The 22,729-nt window shown below is 39.6% G+C and overlaps 1 protein-coding gene across 1 annotated transcript; it reads right to left on the bottom strand.

Moving 5' to 3' along the window:
- Positions 1-1,218: 1,218 nt before the first annotated feature.
- PANK3 (pantothenate kinase 3) lies at positions 1,219-22,167 on the bottom strand. Its single transcript, XM_065409065.1, has 7 exons — positions 21,246-22,167; positions 10,469-10,821; positions 9,423-9,676; positions 8,470-8,646; positions 5,323-5,446; positions 3,123-3,248; positions 1,219-1,431 (listed from the first exon to the last, which is right to left on the bottom strand). The coding sequence occupies exons 1-7, from the start codon at positions 21,271-21,273 to the stop codon at positions 1,381-1,383; spliced, it is 1,113 nt and encodes a 370-aa protein (XP_065265137.1). The 5' UTR covers positions 21,274-22,167; the 3' UTR covers positions 1,219-1,380.
- Between the last annotated feature and the right edge of the window lie 562 nt (positions 22,168-22,729).

The following is a 22,729-nucleotide window of genomic DNA, read 5'->3' as shown; positions in this document are numbered from 1 at the left end:
GGCTTGACTTCTGACATGGTCTTTCCAGTCTAAAGCCTTTATCTCCTGGCTGCAGCAACACTTCTCACAGTAAAACAACTATTGTAAAATTTAAAATAGTCCGAGAACACAGTATGTAGACAAAACAAAGGCTAGTCTCAGAATATGGAGTTTATCCCAAGGCCACAGTTTGCAATAATGGGAATTGTTTAACAAAGTATACTAAACACTGGTCCTTTTGACTCTGCAATACAAACTCTGGAGCTACAAAAAAACAAACTTCCAATTCAAAACAAGATAAATTAAAATCATCCACCTAGATTTGAGACTGACTTATTAGAAGTGAAATATCTTGTTTAAGATTAATGAAATGAAGGACTAAATGTTTTCAAATTGGTAGAGCAGGGATAGAATTTGTACAAGCTTCCTCACAAAGATATGCCAAAGCAACAGAATTACAAGCTGTAATAATTTTAGTCCTGGGCCTCTTTTGGGTAGATATACTCTGCAGGTTTTGTGGTGACTTTCACAAGTAGAGGAGAATGAAATCAAAATTTTGTGATTTAGAATGTAAGGTCATGGAATTTTGGATGTCAGATGCCTTTTTTAAAGGCTTGCTGTTCCTTGAATCATGAACCTAATCCAAAGGGATCTTCCCAAAATACCATATCTACCTTTCAATAAATGAATTGAACAAATGTAAAGCTTCACAAGAGTACAGATATGTGGAAATGCAGCAGTAGCTGCCCTTCTCTGTATTTTCACTTAATATATTTGCTAAAAAAACATGTTAGATTTTTTCCCATTAGACATTACAATTCTGCAATTAATATGTTTCAGTAAGTGCTGTAACACTTTATGCAGTCCTTATACTGAGAAATGATCTTCTACACTACATAGCTTAGCTTTCTGTTGATGGCACTTTGGTGTTTTCAGGTCAATTGTCTTAAACATACAATTCTGCTCTTAGTACAATGCAGTAGTGAGACAAAAAAACAAACATCAAAATAAACCACTTTCACCAGATTATCTACAAAAGATATTTGCTTAGCACTAAAGCTTCATGTTTAAGTCCACACTATTGTAAGTGATGGACACTTAAAAGGGCTGGAATTCTCTTTTGGAAGCTTGTTTTTCAGAGGATGTATTGCATATTACAAGTTCAAAACTGGCTACAAGCACTGGAGATAAGGCAAAACCCACTGGTATTTCACTTAAAAATGCCTTACACAGCAAGTTCCCACTTCCTTAATATGGTAACATCCAGCAGTTTACCACTTAAATTTAAAAAGAACTGCAGCAAAACTGCTGCTTTTTTTCCTTTGGTTCCCGTTGACTTAAACAATGTAGTAATAATGCCAACCAGGTGGAAAACAATTCAGTGTAGTGGCATCTGGTACTTCAGCTGAAATTCGGCAATCCAAGAAGAGCACCAACAGCACCAAAGTATCCCTATTTAAAAAAAAAAAAAGCTGTCATTCCAAGTTTCAGCTACCACATTAAAATTCAGCATTCAGAAATACCTTTTTTAGCCACAGAAAGGTACTTGGAAGGCCCACAGTAAGTATGAAGAATAACATACATTTGTAATATACTGCCTTTTATCTGAAGTACTAAAAACGTAAAAAACCAAAGTATTTAATTTTGTAAATAGCTAGCATGCCCTGGTTAACTCCCTCCCCCCGCCCCCCACTAAAGCCTATATATTACTGAAAACTATTAATTTTTTTCATTTGTTTGTAATAACAGCTAGTGTATTTCTAAGGCACATATCAGTAGTATCTGAGCACATATACCAAAACCAAAGGCTTTTGAGAAGAGCCTACAGAGATGCTGGCTGATCTTTGAAGGTATTCTTCAGGCCTGAACAGAGCCAGCTATACTTTGGACTGGACCTCTAGGCTGCATGTGGACAAACACAAGAACCACCTCTCTATCTGTGGACCACTTCATAATCAAGGTGGAAGCAAGAATTTTTTTCCCATGCAAGACAAAAAGACCACCAAAAATCAAACCTTAAAATCTACCCCCAAAAAGTCCAAGGAGTAGAACTAACAAGGAATTTCAACCATTCACTACTGCTATAGATACTACCATTTCTCCCACCACATGCTGCCATAGATCATCATTGTTCTGATGACCAGTCACAAAAGGAAATGAAAACCTGAATACTGGAGGTAGGAGAAAACATCAGATACAGACTGTCTCCATCACATCAGTGGCATTCTGTAGTTTTATAGAAGTCGTATTAATTTTTTTCTGTCCTCTGCCATAGAGGCAACAATTTCACACCCTGCTGGAGCATAAATCGCTTAAATTCTGACTGTCTGCATTCAAGCCCAGAACACGTCCTCTCCTAGTAGGAGGAATTAGCTTTTGTCAGCAGAGGCTGACCTCAACCAGGTTAGTCTCCGACCACCAAAAAAGGTAGACAAATGCCTTCCCAAGAATTTGGACCATTCACTGCAAGTATCAGCTGTGGAAGAATTAGAAGTCAGGGTGGCTTCTAACCTTTCAAGATATGAAAGCAAGCTAATCAAGAGCAGCAAAAAATACACAATGGCACTTTGAGCTGCCAGCATCCTATATCCCTCAGGTGGGCTTCAGGCTTCAGCAAGGTACTAGTAGGTAATATTCCAGCCATAGACAAGGAAAGAATATCCACATTCATTCTGTTGGACCTCTCTGCAGCAGTTGGTGACAAACAAATATCCCTGTATTGTCCCCAAGAACACTAGTGCTCCCCCTCCATAACTGTGATATGCTGTAATAGCTGTTCCATCAGAACAATGTAATGGTCCACCCACAGGATGTGGCTTATTAATCAGAAGATAGAAGCAGACTCCAGAATTCATTGATGCAAGAAAATTACCACAGAATTAACTCTTTCACAAGTAAAGTCAAAATCCATTCCTTGGACTTATCTTGCCTTCTATTTCTTTATTTATACTCTCAACCACCTACACAAAACCAGCTATTTCTCTATAGGCTAGGAAGAATAAGACAAAAGTGATACTACTGTGAGTGTTTTATAAATATTTGCAAGGTGACTGGATACTACAGTTATGCAGTCATTTAAAATAGGTATTGGGGATTAAGGATAAGGCACAACACATATGTACATGTAAGTGTCCTTCGCTTACCTCATGTTCTAGGAACAAGGCCTTCAGCTGGCCTTTTGACCAGTAATCCAGTGCATATGCAAGAAGCTTCATTGACAAAGTGTTCACACGCAAAAAGTTACCAACAAAGACAACTCTGTTTATTTTCTAAAAAAGGAAAGAAAACAGTACGAGTGTTATGACAAGTTTCTTCACTGTCCAGTGTGGCTTTAACAAGCTAGGACGAGAAGAAAACAGGTTGTCACAAAAAGGTTTAAATATTGAACGCTTCAGAGTAGAGGGGAAGAGTACAGACCCTTAAAACAAAAGATCGAGACTCTTACAGAAAAACTACTGTAATGTCATTTGAAAAATACCTAAGTGAGGATTTCAAACCACTGATATAGCCTAACTAAAAGTCCAACTAAATCAAACATATGTATTCTTGGTAGAGCAAGACTTAATGCCTTCATAGCCCTGTACAATGCTGCTTGATCCATATGCAACAAGGCAGCACTGTAAAGAAGCCGAAGACAATGAGACATTCCATATGTTCATTTCTTCTTCAGCTGTTAATGAATGCATGGTATAAGTCAATTAGAAGTGAGACTCCAGAGTTGACATTTAATATGTACTTTTAATTTTGTGTAGTTTAAGAATTTTTTCAAAATTTTCATTGCATTTTCCAGTTATGGGGACATTGAAGTTGAAAATAAAGCTGACACTCACTGATAGCAAGATTAAGCTCCAATAACTGAAGAGTCTGAGAATTAAAAAACACAAGTATGCTTTACTAAAGTTCTAACAAATGACTGTGAATATTCACATCCAAATTGTTCCAGAAACTTGTGCAGTAGGACAGCCACTATCTATACTCAAAGGACTGACACTTGTCAAGATAAAGGTGCAGGAGGAGCAGACAAGTTCATAATTTAAAGGTACAGAAATGCAGTTAAAGCACCCAAACAACCTTATTCTGCTCTACAATGATGTGCAGGAAAAATAAAATCCACATTTCTCTATAAACTATGTTAATCTCAGACCACAGACCGTTTTAATAAAAATATTATGGTAATTACATAGTGTTAATACTGGACAGAGGTAGGAAAAATCTAAATACAATTAAGGTTGATTTTGATGCCTCAGCTATTTATTCCTTTACCTTAAGGTATAATAACTTGACATTCCTAGGTTCACTATGCTTGTAGGATAATGACAACATTCCTGTAATGTACTTTAGCATTAAGTTACTGGTATGTACTCTCAACCTTATCCCCTTCATAGATTATACTAGGGCTTGGGAGAAAAAACAAACAAACCAAAAAACAAAAACAAAAACAAAAAAAACACACCACACACCACACCTTACTAGCCAGGGGCAGATATGAAAGAAGAGGGAAGGGGATCGCCAACCGTGATGTCAAACATAGCATCCAAATGCAAAACCCATCTTGCCCACCTCCTATGGTGGAAAGTAAAGGTCCTTGGATTTTTAATAGTGCTGTCCTGGAAGACTCCAAGCAGGGTCCATATTTCACACAGGCTTCTGGCTAGTAGGTGACTATTTAGGAATCTCTACTCTAGCTCAATTGCTGAAGCTGGAAAAAGCTTTCCTCTCCTCATCCAGAGCTTGCTGGTGAGGGGAGATGGGTTTCCACTACTATATACCTCAGCTGCCACATTTGGTCCTTTTATTACTAGTTTCAGTGTCTTCCTGTGTTGATCAAAGCTTCTTGGCTGTCCACTGCTGTATGGAGCTTTAAGTACCCATAATGAAAATGAACCTCAAGTTTATCCTGATGCTATCTGGCAAAGTTCTGAGAAGCAGGAGTGGTGATGGAGCTATTTCCATGCAAACTCAGGAAGAGAACACCAATTTCACATAAATTAACATTTCAAATATTAATTTGGAAATAATTAGAAGCATAACTTAAAAAAAATTAGCTTAAATTCAGCAAAAAACAAGCTTTTTTCACCATCTCTGTTAATCAGAAAAAAACGTTTTATTTGCCACTACAAAGTGAATTCTCAAGCCTTATGAACCTTCCCAAAGGTACTAAAAGTATTCTGACCTGATGCCAAGTTAACAGAACCAAACTGCCTCAGCTAGGAATTTGATAAAGTACTTGAAATGAAAAGTATTTTATACTACTCGTCCTCTCAATGACTGAAAGCCACCACACTACACATGACATTTTTTGATTCCCCTCCCACAGCTCACCCTCCGACTAAAATCGTTTACCTCATTTACCGCACACATCCGTGCTATAGACCCAATATTATTGGTGATCGTGACCAGTGTAGCTCTAGCCAGGTCTTCTTTACTAACAGATTCTCTCTTCTCTTTGTAGATCATATTCCCAAAACTGGAGAGAGAAAAAACAATACAAAGTGATACATTTGTGTTTATAGAGTACAGTTTCCATGCTGTAGTGGAAATTACAACTCCTGTTTATCCTCAGTCTTAACTGACTCCCTTTTCAAATGATCATTGAACACAGTAATTTGACCACTGAGATTGTGGAGCATTAGGTATGTACCTGCATCCATTCCTTAAAAAGAAATATACTTCCTCCAAACATTTTAAGACAACAAGTCCCTATGAGTTAAATCTTTCTGTTTACCCTACAGAATTCCATGAAGGAACAGCTTAAATTACAGCTAAACAAGGTTAGTCCACAGCACTAGCCAGAACAAGTAAAGATAATTCTGAGCCCTGACTGATGTATTCTGCAGCTTCTGAAAAGTCAGCCTTACTTCTTCACTAAACAAAACTATTTTGCTCCATTCTTGCCTTTAGGTGCCATTGAGAAAAAGATAACCAAACAAAAATTTCAAGTATAATAAAATAGCCCTGGGGATTGAAAGTGACTACATAATCATAAGAATCATACAAGTTTACTGATGCTGCCACGATTCTAAATTTTCCTGGGGCTTAGGAATTCTGCCCTGCCGCTGGCCCTACATAAAGCAAGCAACTTCAGCTCATATACCTACTCAGTGTTTTGCCTAATCACAGCCTGTGGTCTCTTTCTGACAGAAGACACAAGAACCCTCACCCTGTTCATATGGAGTGGCTGAAGCAAAGTGGGGGGGGAACATGGAATTAACAGCGCTGTTCCCCATCCCAAGCCCCTCTGAAATTAAAGACACTAGTAGTTTCAGAAGGAGGGAAAAAGTGGGTAGAGGAGGTATACAATAGACTCCAACTGAGGTCAAGTAAGAAAAATCAGAAGTAAGATCTCCCTGGGGAGGGACAGAACCTATTTAAAGAAAAAGAAATGCATGCAGTCATAGAAACAGTCAGTCAACTTTTTACTTCCAGCAGGACTGATAAACCCATTATTTGTTCAGACTAAATGCTAGCTTTAAGTTTTCTCATTCTCCAGTTTCATCATTCCTCATTCCTGCTTCCAAGAACATGGATGCTGCTCCATTAGCCTCCAACTAATGAGCAAGCTGAACAGTGAGCAGAGTAAAATATTAGCCTTCTGCCATTGGAGGACTGCCCAATTCTCAAATTTGCTGGTGGCATAATTACCCACCATCCTGAGACAAGCCTAAGACTACTTTGCAATTCTGAAATCTTGTGATAGACTAGCAACTGTGTTTGACAGAAGCTAAGGAAATAATTGCAATATGAATGACTGAATAATAAAGTAGTTGATCTGAAGGTTTAACAGAGGGAAGCTCTCAAGGTAGAATAAAAATCAAAAATAAACCATGAGGACTACTTTTCATTCCAGTATTCAAGTGGAGGATCTCAGCTCTTAGAGCTGACAAACAGTTGTAATTAATTTGTAGGAACCTAGAACTTTTAAAGTTGAAGACATACCTCCATGGGTTCGCACTTATTAGTGACAAGCAGACTATATGCAGGCAGCTGGAATCCTGATCTTCAACAGTTTTGGCTATTCTTAAACTATGACAGCTTGTACTAGATTTGGTGGGTAAATTAAACCAATGACTACAATAAGATCACCAAAAATATTTTCCCAATTGAAGAGCTTTTCAATGTCCATTAGACAGCAAGTATAAAAATATAAGCATACTCAAAACTACACTAATTCATCTGGTGCCTGTTGAATGCTTCTGAAATGCTGTATAACTGAAAACAGTGGTTAAATCAAAATGCTTTGCCTGGGTACCTGACTGGTTAACCTAAAAAGGTATCAAAGTGAGGAAATAAAGCCCAGACAGGAAGAGCTGTTGTAAAATGGAGAAGAAAGTTGTCAGATTAAACAATGCTCTCAAAAAACCCAAACAGCCACTAAAAAGGTTTGGCAAACATTTTCATTAATTTTTATTTCCTCTTTCTATGCCTGACTACCCTTTGACCTGTGCATAGTCTATGCAGGAACTTGTTTGTTTTTTTTAAATCTACACTTGCTGTTTTTTAGTTTTTCAGGAATAAAATATTACATAGAATGGGACTGCTTTGGCATTCTTTCTACCTAGTAATCAACTACTACTATCTGATTTCAAAATGTTCAGAAAGGTTAGCTTTTTTAAACACAAAAGTAATTTAATTGAAATAGTAAGACTGCAAAAACTGTTCTGCTAATAGATACTGAACACAGGTTTCTTAATCTTAACACCTTAGTCTTAATAGACAAGAAAAGGTGACAACTATAATGAACTGTTAATGAGGAGGTAAGACTACGTTTTAGTCACAGGTATTTTTACTAAAAGTCAAGGACAGGTCACGGGCAGCGGACCAAAAAAAAAAATCACAGGCCCGTGACCTGTCCTTGACTTGTACTATATACCCCTAACTAAAACTTGGGCCGGGGGGCCACGGGTGCTCTGGGGGGGTTACCTGGGACCCCGCTGATGCTGGGGATGGGGGAGGGAAGAGGAGGGGAAGAGGGGAAAACAAGCAGCAGCGCATGGCCCGGGACTGTTGCTGGTGGCAGGAGGGTTGGTGGGGCTGGCAGGCTCCCTACGTGGCTCCACGCAGCTCCCCGGAAGTGGCTGGTATGTCCCTGCAGCTCCTAGGGGGGAGGGAAGGCCAAGAGGACTCCACGTGCTGCCCCCGCCACGAGCTGCAGCTCTGCAGCTCCCATTGGCTGGCAACCAGGCAGGGGCGGTGCAGAGAGCCCCCTGTCCCTCTGCCTAGTAGCTGTAGGGACATGCCTACCGCTTCTGGGGAGGACCCCCCTCACACCCCAAAGTAAGTGCTGCCCTGTACCCCAATCCCCAGCCCCGAGCCCCTTCCCACACCCAAACTGCACCAGCAGCGGTCAGTGTGACTGGCCCAGGGGCTGCCTGATCTGCTTGGGCAGCCCCAGAGCCAGCCTCACCGGCCACTGCAGAAGTCACGGAATCCGTGACTTCCATGAGAGATACGGAGCCTTAATTTAGTTAAATAAGCGAGTCTCTTGCTTACCTAGAGGCTACTGCCCATCCTGGCAAGGCAAAACGTTCATAGTCCCCTCCATAAATGTCCCGGACAAGCTTATCAGCATGTGTACTGTCCCCTTTGGATGCCATTTCAAGAGCTTCTTCAAAACTTTCACAGCCAGTCAATAAACTGCATAAACCCAGAAATGTCCCTCCACCTAAACTAATGAAAGAGGAAAAGAATGACTTTTAAACAGCATTCTCGTATTGTGCAACTAAATAATCTATAAATGCATTCCTTCAATTAAAATACTGTTTTGTCTGCCTTCTTGCTCACAGCTTGGTATTGCTTAGCAAAGTCGTTAGTTGTGAATCATGGCAACAACGTTTACACGGGTGTCAGCTTAAATGTGCACAAATATAATAAGATTTTGAGCTGCAAAGTTAAGTAAACTGTTTAAAAATAAATGTGTTTTTGCTGTTTCGAGAATTCTTTTGTGGTGCACCTAAGTTAAGGTACCAACGTTCATACTTGCAATAGGTAAGTGAAATAGGTGTGAGTATTAAAGTGCCAGTGGGAGGGCAAACTCAGATGAGGATGCCCAGAAGCACCCACATCTGATCATTGGCTTCAGGTCCTTGTTCCTCTTTCTGCATCACTTCAGTGAACGCTTTCTCATTTTTCTCCAGTAGAGCAGAAGAAATATGAGTGCATTGGAATAATGCTGTACAATCAAAAAAAAAAAAATGTTAAACCTAAAACCACACACTACTGATGATATTAATCTCCTGTTGCAGACCACACAGCAGGAAAAAAAACTATATCGCCTTATTAGAGCCATGGAGATAGCTTACAGTTAATACTGCTGGTAATTAAACAGGACATGAAATCAGTTTATCAAATGGAAGAGACATGCAAAGAAGTTATTTGAAAGCTTAAGAAAATATTAGGGTCATCATTCCATACAAGAATCATAACTTAAGATTTCACATCACTACCTTGTTCCAGTCACTCTCTTATAGCTGTCTTTGGAATGGACTGCTAAAATACTGACTCCTGAACCAATGTTTACAACCAATAATGGGTATGGGTCATCCAGGTTAAAAGGCATCTTTTGGCATCTTTCCGGTTCTGAGGCATTTTCAAAGTAATAGCACTCTGCCTGGCCATTGAAACTGACAGAGTCTATATACAACAGGCCTTTGACAAGGCAGTCAAGCTCATCCAGTTTGTGCAACTGGAGGTTTCCAATCTGTGAAAAAGGAAAGGACAAAATTAATAGTTCATGAACTAAGTATGCTGGACATTTAAGTAAGCCCATCAGCACACTACTAAAGATGGATGATGTTAGCTTTCCATGCACTTATGCTTTAAGCCATTGTTCAAAAATTAGCTTTTTTTTGCTCATTTCAGACCAACAGCAGTTAGCAAACACCCAAAAATACCAAAGTATTTTATTAGTCAAAAATCACATTTGCAAACCTGTGTACCTTAAAAGGCAAAATGCTCATTTGTAAGATAACAAAAAAGAAAAAGTTCATGACTACTTAAAAACTTAAACAATGCCCTATTTAACTTAACCATTACTTCAAGGATTGTAAGAAATCTAACCTGCAGTCTACCTGACTTCCGTCAATGTTTAATCTCAAAATGTTTCCTAATACAGAAACACTAATAATAGAAAAAGGACATTTTATATAAAAAAAGTATTGTACTTAGTACCTAGATGTCTCAACTCATTAATGTAATCTTTTAATTAAGATTTTTCAACCAGATCCATATTACTAATGCCAAATCTCATCTTCCTTTTTAAAAAAAATATAATCTGATTATTAATACCACCAATAGAACAAGCCAGAAAGAATATTTCTGAGGTTACTGCATTTAACAAGTAAGTAGTTACTTAGCCTTTGCATGTCAAAGGCATGAAAAGATTGTCCAGAAAGACACTGCCTATCTTCTACTGATAAAATAGCTGTGACCAATTTTTTTTGTTTGTTTTTTTAAACAAAGACTACAGTACTAGGGAAGGTAGGCTACCTACTGTGCGAAAATCTTCTTCAAACTTATAAGCACCGCCTCCAGTGGCACAAAGCACCGTGTGTAGTGTTGAAAAGTTTTTATTTCTTCCCATTTGGATAAAAGTAGGCAAGTCATGAGTTGGGAATCGAATAAAGTGCAAGTTTCCCCTTCGGCCAAAAAGCGTCAAGTCTTTCAGTTCAAGGTGGACATCTCGAATGCCAGTGGATCCATAGGCTATATTGGAAGTCAAATATTTGCGGATGCTCTTCAAGCTTTCAACTTCCTCCTGCTCCTCTTCTGCAGTGATATCAATAGGTTCGAAATATGCAAGTTTCACCAGTGTTCCCCCAATGTCCATGCCAAACCATGGAAAAGCTGTGGAGATGGAAAAAGTATTCCATTAACATTGTTAAAAAGCCAAACTGACATCACTTAAATTGATATTACAAAGACTGAATACTCTGAACTAGGAAAATTAATGCTTTTTGTTTTCTTCAATGCTAGGGAGAGGAAGAATTTAAAGTTTGGAACCAGATAAGAAAAAAAGTGAAGTTATTAGCCACTCCTTTGAAGGTATCTTCGTAAAATGTTAAAACCAAAATACAAAGTAACTTATTCCTCTCCTCCCGACTTCATGTGGTCTCCCAAGCTAATTCAAATCCACTAACACAATGCTCGAATAGATGTACTGTATTCTACTCCCCACAGCCTTTTAAAGAGGAAGTTCACCTAAAATTTTCCAAGAACCATTTTCTCCTGACCATATAATACATTTAATAATTCTTTTGAGAAATAGGCACTTTTCAACTGATTTCTGAAGAAAGTACAATAGAACCAAGATAGCTAATTCCTGGTGGTGAAAAAGGAATGGTTGTATAGCTCTCGGAAATTGGAGAGTACTAGTGCCAAGTATGTGTATTTAAAAAAATATGCAAGATATTGAATGTTACTGAGTTTGGGTTCCAGCTAGTGTTTCTATACCTTTTTCTCAAAAAAGGGAATTTCTTGTATGAAAACAGAAGTCATCTTTGTTAAGAAACACTTCCAGAGCTACTGAAATACTGGTATTTTGTCTCAATCACATTTCCATCCCTGCAGATGTTTGAAGTGACAGTGTGCAAAAAGATGATTTTCATTGTAGAAGCCTAAGCCATATAATAGGTCAAGATCACAATTGGCATATGCAGGCATCTAGTAAAATCAGTTTACAGAACTCTGTGTTGGAGAGGATGGTGTGTAGTTTCATCTAGTATATTCCCATTTATTGTGGCACAACTGATGTTATCCCTAAATAATCTCCAATAAATAGATTTCAAATCTAGCCCAAAGTAAGTCCGAAAAGGACACTTCCACCAGCTCTTAAAATAGCTTGTTGTACTGTCTGTTACTATATTTGAAGTTCACAGCCTAATATTTCCTATTCTAAGAGTGTTCTCCCTATCTCTGACATGTATGTCTTTCACAAAAGGTATGGACCAAAGAGATTCTCCATGTCTCCTACATTGCTGCAAACTATTTTAACACAGTACCATATCTTTGGGTTGATATTGCATCATTTAAAAAGGTGGGAGGAAAGGAAGAAATGCTACAGAGGCCAATTGTGATTAAAACTGAACATACCTTGAAGTAAAAATAAAATTAAAAAAAATCTTTAAATAGGAAGAAATTGGCTCAATTGTCCTTTGCTTTAAAACCCAGCAGTACCCCAGCAAAAGGTGATAATCATCATTCCATATTAGCTATAGATAAACCTGTTGACTACTGTGACTGGGACCAAGCTATTAAACTCAGAACTCAAAGTCTTTCTACCTTCATACCTAAACAAACACAGAGTGAATGTGTGGGGGTGTAGGGAAGGACAGGAGAGAAGTCAATTTTCTTCAGTGATTTTAACTTCAATGACACAGATCTCAACAAATATCATAAAATAATTCTCTGGTTTTAGAAACATCTGACTTCCCAGCTGGACCTCCTGAATACCAAACTTGGAATCTCACATTTATTTCTCCAAGTGCATGCTGAATGGGACAATTAGCCAATTATTTTTTCCAAAGCTACTCAGAACAAGCTCTTCTTCTTAAACTCAATTCAGATCCAGATTATACGGAACACTGGTGCAGGATGCGGGGGGGGGGGGGGGGGGGAATGAATATGTCCAACCTGTCCAAAAATTAATTTCAAATTGTATCAGATTATTAGTGGTGGTGGTATGGAGATAACTGAATAGATACTACAGACGCTCCCGGACTTACACAAGCGTTCTGTTCCGGAACGCCTTGTGTAAGTCGAATTTTGCATATGTCAGGAACATATACCCGACAATTACGCAAAAAAAAACAAGAAACAAAAAAGCTTACAGAACTTTTCCCGTAAGTGCGGATTTGCGTAAGTCGAGTTTGCATAACCTGGGGAGTATCTGTATAGCAAATTAGTCAACGCTTGCCTCAAGCTGTTTATATGTGTAAGATCATTAATGGCATGTTTTAATGGACATCCATGCAAAACTTGGAAGGGAAAAGGAACTTAAGAGTTGCTGTAGATCTGGAGAAATGGATTCTCATAGAACACTACCAGATGTTAGGGTATGTACAAGACAGGAAGAGAACCAGCCAAAACACAAATGATTTTTTTTTTTAAAAATGGTAATTATCTACGTGAGGGCCAATACTTGCACTTGGAAGTAGAAAGTTCCTATAAACGGTTGGGCATTGGGAGAAAGGATTCCTCCCGCTCCCTGACCTCCCACACAGATGTTCTACAAGTAACTTTCGTCTGGGAAGCTGAATTTTTGTTGGACCTTTCTCCGAGAAGCTAGCACCATGTTTTTAAGTCTAGGTAATGTTTCAGTATATTGCAACTAATTTTAGTACTAGTCTAGCAATGGTTTCTGTAGTATTAATAGCTCTGAATGTTTAAATATCTTATATTATTCTATTTCTTTAAGATATCCAATAAAAAAAATTGAACTCAGTTTCATTTTGCTAGTAACTGTCTCCACCTAGCAGTTCACCTATCAGGTACCATGTTCTCTGGCATCTTAAAGAAAAAATAAGTGAGCAGGTAACCGCCTATGAAACCGTAGACTCATGAGTCCATAACTTTCGATACACATGAAGAATTTTTTAATTTTAACATATAGATGCATGCTTGATTTGCAGCTCTACTCCAGATTTTAAAAGGTTTCTCATTTTATTAGCCAGTAGCTCTTCACTCAAGTGAAGACTAGAAAGGGGAAATTTTATTTACCCAATAAACCAGAAAGGGTCCTTGGGAGTTGTTTTAATCCATTCAGTAAATATGTAATTGGGACTTTAAACAAAATACAAAGGATCCTTTCTGCTTTATGGAGATATTATGTAATTAAGACATGTTCTTTTGCTTGTTTGTCACCCAATAATTGTGAAAGAATCCCCTGCATCTGCACAGTAGATACTTCTGATTTCAGCTGTTAATGTTTAAAGTTTGTGGAGAGAGGCCCGGGACTAATTTATGAAATTAGACACCTACCAGTCTTTGGAACTTTAATCTGATTTACAGGAACAAGTTTATGCTTCTTGGATACCCAATAAAAAACAGGCACAAAGCAAAAAACAAACAAACAAACAAACAAAAACAGTTGAGGGAAACAGAGAAAGCCAGCTCAAGATGAAAAACTTCCCATTTTTCAACTTGGAACATTTTTATGCCAGTGTTATCCAATACAGCTTTCTTTTGGGGGTAACTGCTCATTATTGGAAGGAGGGTATTCTTGACACCAAATTACAGAATTTAGAGAAGGATCAGATTTTTTGCTTCTACCTCATGTCAGAAGAACCCTAGCACATAGTTAAGTTAGTTCTGGTCAATAGGTTTTAAAAGAAATTTGAAAAATTTCTTTTATTTGTGAAAAGGTTGCAACCTTAACATAGGGAGGTTTTGGGGGGTTGTTTTACTGCATTTAACATGCAAAATGCCACTAGTTCACTATTTATATTAGAACTATGAAACGTAGGTGAGAACCTTTTTCAAAGAGGTTTCTTGGTTATATAAACCATAATAATTTAGTTTATATGAAATTTTTCCCAGGAAAAACAACAGCATTTTGCTTTCTTACTAAGTGGGTTATATGCAGGGCACTGTAGGAGCCAGCTGTGCACATGCTGTTATTTTTCAGGTGACCTTGACAGTGACAAAATAGGATAATGTATCCAGGTTTACCAATCCTACAATAGGTCTCTAGAGCTGTAAGCAGGCTAGAGCTAGACGCAGAATGTTAAAAAACAAAACAAAAAACAAAACACCAAAACAAACCCTATTCCTGAAGGGCCAACTAGTTGAGATAATTTCCATACTACTGTACTAGTTTAAAAAATACTGTGCAGAGCAGTAACAAGAGCAGAGAGAGTCTCTGTAATCTTTTCTCACTCTTGAATCCCTCACTCAGTAGAAGTTGCCTAAGGTGGGCTCAATATGTGTATCTTTATTATGTGAAAGAAAATACAGGTAAGCACATATACATTTCCCCTTCACAGAATCTCGCTGTGGGTGCTGATCAATCAGCAAGATTAACATAAGGATGGCAATATGAGAAGTTCTGGTTCTAACACTATTTAGATACAGTTTGCTCAAGCTCCAGGCACTACTTCCTGCTTGCATCACCACCTTTGGACCAGTTATGACACCGGCTGAGGATTTCACATCTAGTTTGTATATTTCCTTATACAACGTCTATGACTTCTCTACATAAGATGTTGATGCATCTCTGAAACGGGGCATGCTCCGAAATGGAGATTTTCTTTTCACCTTATGTTCCACCTGATTCATCAAGGGAGTTAATTTTGAGGCCTTCTTGCCTTTGAGAGTGGTTTGATACAGCACGTACAGTGCTTTGGACTTGGGACATACAAGGGCATTCTTTGAGTGCCATTTTCACATTCAGCATGGGCCATGACTTTTTCTTTCGATGAGTGGGCTAGGGACAGACTGATGGCAGTATGATCGCAAGACCAAGGAAAAACTGAGTTGACTGAGAACAACCCCTCAACACCATGCTGGAAGTGTAATGGCTGGCTGGGGAGAGCTTCCAACCCTAAGATCTAGTCGGGGGAAGGAGAGCATTCTTGCCTTTTCCTTTTCTGATTTATCTATTCTTCCCCTGAGCCATTTGGAAACGAGATACAGATTTCAGCTGTTGTCCTCACAGAATATACCTTGTACTTGTCCTTCCTAGGTGTCTCCCCCACTTACAAGGGCCCAATACACTTGGAAGCAGTTGACAGAAAAAAAGAGGAAGCAAGCTGTTCTTAGCCCATGAGATTAGGTCTCGAAGACTGACTGCACAGGGCTGCTGCAAAACAATGCCTTCTACTCCTGTAATATTCTTGGGTGTTGGACTTCATTAGAACATTAGAAAGCCAAGCAATGCTCAGTTAAGGTCTCTCCCACAAAGAAAGGTGAGTGTTAGAAGAAAGGAAACTTGCAAATATCAGGAAATGATAGTTAAGGTACTGCCTCAGACATATACAGCACCAACATTTTAAACATGAAAATGCAAAATTTCATGCAACAGCATGGCAATCTCAATTTCAATTAGCCAACAATGCAAGAGCACTTTACAAAACACCTGTACAATATCACATAATCTAATCATTTAACTCATCTCTAAAATAGGACTTCTAGCACAGATCTTGTTAGGTAAATAGGTTTTGTTTGTAATCAAAACTAACCCAAATCTTATTCCTAACCAGACTGCACTAAAGCAAATGCATAAGCATATACTTCAGTTTAATCAGCTAGTAGACTAGTTAGTTTTTCACCTGTTTTTAAACTCTTGATTATTTACAGGTTAAGTTTTAGGCAAATATCAATAGTACAATTTGTATATATAATCTAACTGTTGGGGGGGAAAAGATGAATTGGAAGAAATACTCTTGAGAAAGTAGTTGGAAAAACACAGATTTGAACTAACTCTTCTGAGTCACATGACAGAAAAACAGTAAAAGCATACATATTGAACTTTGATCTTGTTTCTCTCCCAACAGAATGTAAACAAGTGTCCACATGTATATGAAAACTACATGACACAGAATTTGAGTTCTAAATCAAGTTGCATCAACAGTATGGTTTGGTAGCAACATTTATATCTAATATAAATCTTATACACATTACATTCGTGTAAGAATTAACTTGCTTGAAGTTCTTAAACACTGAAAATTTTATCACTTACAATATATGAAAATTTATATTATTTCAGCAGCTCTCTAACAAACTAATTTTTTGCTGTAAGTGTCCCCAAACTTGCCACATTTGGACTTGTAAACAACCCTCCTCACAAATAAGAACTTTGACTAGTAGGTGTGTCAGATGCTATCCGCTCCAGCTGAGTGTTGAAAGGTAGTAATCTTACGGTTCAGAGTTTAAATCGAGCACCTACCAAAGGCAGTTCAGGGTCAGGAAAAATATTAACCTGAAACTTGTCTATAGTAATCAAAGTTAAGCCTGTAAAACAGAAAATGGATGACAGTTTAATGTCACACACCATGTTATCTTCTACAAAAATCTATTTCTTCAGTCTTTCCAAGAACTGTATCTTTCTAGCTCTTAAATTACTTCTCCTCTGGTTTTGTGATTAAACAGAATGTACTAATGCCTGCTACCAAGAAATACTTTCTTCTTACGTAAAGAAAAGAAAAGAAGCCTCTTCCCATTCATTACAAGCTTCTCAGTCAAATGAGAATCAGTTGTGACTAAGAATGTCATGATATAGTTGTCTTAGTAACATCAGGCATAGGAAAATCTTTCAACCAATAATTTACAGAAGTTACTTGTGTTGCATTTGCCCACAAAAACCTTCACATGCCCTCTCATACTGCCCCATAGGAATTAGAAAAACTGTCAAAATCTGTAAAGCAACTACCATCCTTTCTTTCAAATGCCTCCAAAAATCACCTCTGTTGTGGTAAAGAAAAGTTGCCATCTAGCAATAGCTAGGCAGATGCCAAGTTATGACTACTGTTATTCTTTAGTCTTATTATACCTACAAGTTATAGATATAGCTAATCCAAACTAAAATATATTACTATTGTCATGGTATCCTCCCTCACTCCTTATTTCAGCCAATTTATAACTTGTCTTTTAGACTGTGAGCTCTCTGGGGCAGAGACTGTTTGTTATGTTCAGACAGTGCTTGGCACACAAGAGCCACAACCTGACTCAGACTTACAGATGCCACCACAAGAAAAATAAAATATTGTACCTGGTACCAGAAACCTGTGATTAAAAATACAAAATTAATTTGGAATTAAAAGAGAGTACATAACATTACTTGAAGGATAAAAAAGTTACATGGACCTTGTAATTATTCCCCAAACAAGAATACAAATACAGAAAATACAAAGTTGAGATTAAAGGGAAATGTGCAGTTTATGAAATCCAAACATGTTAAGGTTGTTTGGGTGCCTAACTCTGCCCTATAGTGAAATCATCCATAATCATTCAATTACAATTAGTGCATGTTTTTGTAGTACGTTAGATTAAACTGATTTTTAGAGAGACTTCATTCCCTCCCCCCCATCCTCATTGTTTCATTAAGGTTTTCTTTGGGTGCCTTAAAAATATGTTAACTTATGGAAATGCATGGTTATTTCTTGAAAGCACAAACTTAATTAGCAAAGTCCTTGTTTTTTAAATTACTAAAAATTTCATACATAACCTGGAAACAAGGTGGGTACGTGCTCTTTTGGGGGGTGTTCTTTTTTTTAAAAAAAATATATTAAGTTTTAGAGCCTCATTCACCAGCCTACTGACTGTTACCTCACTCTACAGCAGTACAAAGTCAGAGTGTACTGGCCAGCCATGTCCCCTACGTTCCCCTGCACACACAGTTTTCCCTCTAACTACAGCTCCTCACATTCACTCCTGCTTTCCTTGTTGCGCAGATGTGGTACAACACATAATTTTGTAAAATACCTTTTTAGCATTCGTTACGTTTTGACATTATTCTCCATTGCTGAAAGTTTCTTCTTCAGCTGAGGCAGATGGACAATATTTCTTCTGCAACAATTTCCACAAAGAATTCACCTCTTCCATGACGGTTGCCATCTCCCAATGCTTTCAAAGTGGGGTTAAAAGTATCTTTAGCTAAGATATATTTTCAAAATGGTCAACGCATTCCACCAGAAAACGTAAGTGTGAAGCTTAGTTGCCCTCAGAGAAAATAATGCTGTCAGAGGCCACCATTTTCTCTGAGAGAACTAGGCTTCACTTTGACTGTCTCTACCATCAGTGGAGATACACTAGTACTAAGAATAGAGAGAATTTTTGTTTTTTTAAAGCAAAAAAAAAAAAAAAAAAAAGTGGGGGCATTCTTAGAATTCATAACATCATTGTTAAAGCTGCAGAGGACTAACTGGGGTGCCAGTATTTTATTATAGCCCCGTTTACACTAGGAAATTTACCCATTGCAACCATGCTTTCTTCAATTTTGTTGAACATGGTTCCATATTGTCTACACTTGTTCTTAACGCTTTTTAACCGTATTTCGCTTCCAGTCACTACTGAGATCTGTTAGCAACAGGCGCATTTCCTTTCGTAAGCAAGACTTAGGCTTCCCCCACCCCCCATGCGCTATTTGCTCAGTAAAACAGTTATGTACTGACATATTCCCTCCCGCCCCCAATATTTACTGTATACTGATACTTACTGTCTAGTTATAAATTATTTGGATAAATCTGATACTGTCGGCCCAATTCTCAAGCCCTTATTCATGTACCTACTCCTTACACCTAATAGTTGTTCCATTGACTTTGATTGGGTAACTCATATGAGTAAGGGTTGGAAAATGGTTCCAACGTCCACTTTAAAAAACTGAAACTATTGTTGCCTGTTCAGGTATCAGCAACTAAAGTGACACATTGTATATGTACACTTTTTTAGGATACCCTATATATTTGTACGACCAGGAAAAAAATTAACAGCTTAGATTGTCACTGTGTTTTTCCCTTTTGGCCATGAGCGCTAATAAATTCACTAGTTATCGGTTATAAAATGAAGAGTATCTTCAGGCCAAACTTAAAATTCATTGATTAAATATGTATGAAGCTTTGAAGTTACAGACCTAAAATTGTTAATTCTCATGTTCAAATAGTTTCAATTGTTAGTGACAAGTCTTAACGGTGTCACTGATGATCCCCTACCGCACTTGTGCAACTCAGAGGTGCTACTGAAATTAACAGTTCATACCAGTTATGTGCAATCAGACTAGCATTGTTTTAAAATATTGATCTACTATAGATGTGTAGCTACTATAGATGTGTAGCCCATTACCATAGAGACTGACAGCACCCCCTAAAACTGTTTGTTTGGAGACAGCATTAGAAGAAAATGCTCTGTTCAGAAGACATTTTCTAAAAATCAGTACAAATGTACTGTTCACTTGAGAACAATTCTGCAGTGTACTCAGCAACCTTTGTTTCCACTGAAGCTGACAGGAGTTCAGGGTTTTCAACACTACAATATGGGGTACTTAACACTTATTTTATGCACTAGAAAAAGATTAAGATAAAAATATTTTTCTTAACTTAAATCAATTTTATGTTATAACCTCCCTTCTACAGCCTAACTAATATTTCTTCCATGATGTGCACATTTAATGGCGTTTTATCACATGGCTGTTCAAGCAGTAGGGTGCTGACATTTACTATATAATTTTTCAACCATTAAGCTTTTCTAGGGGGGAAACAAACACCCACATAAGACGGCAACTTTAAATAAGTGAATGAACGTCACAAACAGGAAAAGGTCAGGCTGTTTGGGTTTGCAAACTTTAACTGTGTTAGTTTTAAGTAATACATTTCAGCCTGTGATATTTCTTAAATTTGACCAACAGAAAAAGAAGGATAATCTATAGATGGGGACTCAAAATAGGTGGACTCTGCTTCCAGCTCAGAGAGACCTTCTTAGTGACCCTGGGCAATCTCTCTGTACCTCAGTTGCTCATTCATAACATGGGAATAATACTACTCACCTACACCTCATAAGTTCATATGCTATGGTGATGAGTGCTACCCAAAAGCCTTAAAGTTCTGCAGGGGCAAAGACTATCTTTTCTAGATCATGGGTGTCTAGTACCTAGCATAACAGAGGTTTTAGCCCCAACTGTGGCCTCTAGGTGCTACCACAATATAAACAATAATGAATAGTAATAAGTGTAAGAAATATCATTAGGACTGCACTTGTGAAAGGAGTACTTAAAAAAGCAAAAGTCACCTTGTAACACTGATTTATTTTTTACAATATGGTTCCCCTTCTGTGTCCCCCCCCACCCTACCTTCAAGAAGCTTTATAAGGCACAAGAATATCCAAGTAACTGACTGGCCACTGACATGCAATTGCTTGAAAACTTGGATACACTGATGAAACCTCCAGGTTATTAACAGAATAAAGTCTCATGCACCTCATCCCCTCAAAACATAATGCCTGTCCTTCCTTCCACCTGTAAAAAGCCCTCCCATCAGAAACACTTTATTATGTAACTACTTATGTAGCTCCCATCACAGGAGCCTCCCATATATTTAAAAAACACGATTAACTGTGGTTGATAAAGAAACATGATTTCAGAGCTCAGCTGATTTTCTAGACCAGCCAGCCAAGAGCTGAAGAGATTCACATAAACCAGAAAACTTCTGCACTTATAAGCAAGATCAATTTGAAGAAAGGGAGCCCGATTTTACACCAGTTTTTCCAACCCACCCACAAATGGAAAATAAATGCCTCTTCCTTCCTAAACCAAAATTTGTGTGTGTAATTACACCCAGGCTTACATGGTTTCTTGGCATCCTTGATCTTCATGACTTTGCAGTTGTAGTAGCTCTGTGTAGCTGTCTCTCCTGATATCGGTGGTGCGAGGAGCAGGAACAGCACCTCTGGATGGGTCTCTTTCTCTCTGTCTCCTGATGGGGCGGGAAGTGTCAGCAGCTTGTCAGGGCTGAGTCTCTATCTCCTGATCTGGGGCGTTGGGCTCGTGGGTGGTAGAGAGCAGCAGTTCAGAGTCAGTGGGCGTCTCCTCAAGGTCTGGGATAGCAGCAGCACCTGATCTGTTTGTCTAGTTCAGGGGAAGAGGCACAAGCGTGGGGGCGAGAAAAAATGTCTCCTCCTTAGGTTAGGCTGGTAAGGAGTGTCTCTCCAGGCTGGGTGGAGTAGAGAGGCAAGGACCTGGCCCTTGGGGTCCGGGCAGGGCTCCGTTAGGAGTACCCGCCTCCTCTAGGGGATGGTGGCATCAGTTCTAGGACAGTGCACGTCCTGCTGGGGTGGACACGGCTTCCCTCTCTGTGGGGCTGCTCCTGTTCCGGTGGCAGGACCTACGTAGGCTATGGGTGAAGGGGGTATGGAGGAAGAGGAGTGTGCTCCTGCTAGCAGCACCTACAGATCGGGGTGTAGCTGGCTCTAGACGGGTGCGGCGGCAGGCCTGTGGCAGGGGGGAGCGGCGGATGGGAAGCCGCTCTCTCGAGACGGGTCCTCCTTACATTCAGAGGCTACTCTGCCGCGGCAGGGCCTTGAGGCGAGGGAAGAGGGCCCAGGCAGTTGGGAGGAGAGGAGCGGCCCCACTCGCACTCCACCTTCGTGGCCTGGGCTCAGGGTGCCTCACTGGGCTCCCACCAGCACAAGATGGCGGCCGGCACCGGGGAGCCGCTGCCGCTCTAGGGCTCCACACAATGGGGAGGGAGGGAGGCTCAGCGGCTCCTCAGCTTCGAGTCCGCCCGCCTCGATCGCCGCTGCCGCAGCGCTGCCCTCTCCGCCCCGGCCCCGGGGTCCCGCGCAAGGAACGATGGGAGCCGCAGTCTGTTAGGAGCCGTTCTCTACCTACAGCGCCCAGCATGCCCCGCGCCACTCTCCTCTTTCCACCTTCTGTGCGCGTGGCACGATGGGAGATGCAGGACGTCAGGGGCAAGCAAGCAGGCTTTGCCTACGGCTCCCAACAGGCAGCGCGGCCTCGGCGCCCCAGCTCCCCCCCTGCCGCGAGAACAGCACCGCTCACCCCACCCACCGCCGACCAATCACAGACCGCCGCCTCTTCCAGCTCCCCCTCCCCCTGCCGTCGCCTGTTCCTGCCGCGGCCCGCTCATCTTTCTCTCTCGCCTCTCCCCAGGCTTGTGTAAGGAGTCAGGCATTTCCGGGGGAGCCCCTCCCCCGCAACGCAGCTGAGGGGACAGCGAGGCGAACTGGCGCTGGCCCTTTAAGAGGCTAAGGCTAGGTCTACACTACAGCGGGGGTCCGACCTAAGATACGCAACTTCAGCTACGTGAAT

The sequence above is a fragment of the Emys orbicularis genome, chromosome 8 (assembly GCF_028017835.1).
Source record: "Emys orbicularis isolate rEmyOrb1 chromosome 8, rEmyOrb1.hap1, whole genome shotgun sequence".
NCBI lineage: Eukaryota > Metazoa > Chordata > Testudines > Emydidae > Emys > Emys orbicularis.
The sequence above is the reverse complement of the archived record's forward strand: the minus strand, read 5'-3'. Positions and strand labels throughout refer to the sequence as shown.

Bases quoted from the DNA above. Each gene is read 5' to 3' on its own strand.
- PANK3 (XM_065409065.1), bottom strand. From the start codon at position 21,273: ATGAAGATCAAGGATGCCAAGAAACCAT. The intron at 8,647-9,422 runs GTAGTGATGTGA...CTCTTTCATTAG, and splicing joins AAGAGAGTGACTGGAACAAG to TTTAGGTGGAGGGACATTTC. The intron at 3,249-5,322 runs GTAAACGATTTT...TTCCTTTTTTAG, and splicing joins GGATGTGTGCGGTAAATGAG to AAAATAAACAGAGTTGTCTT.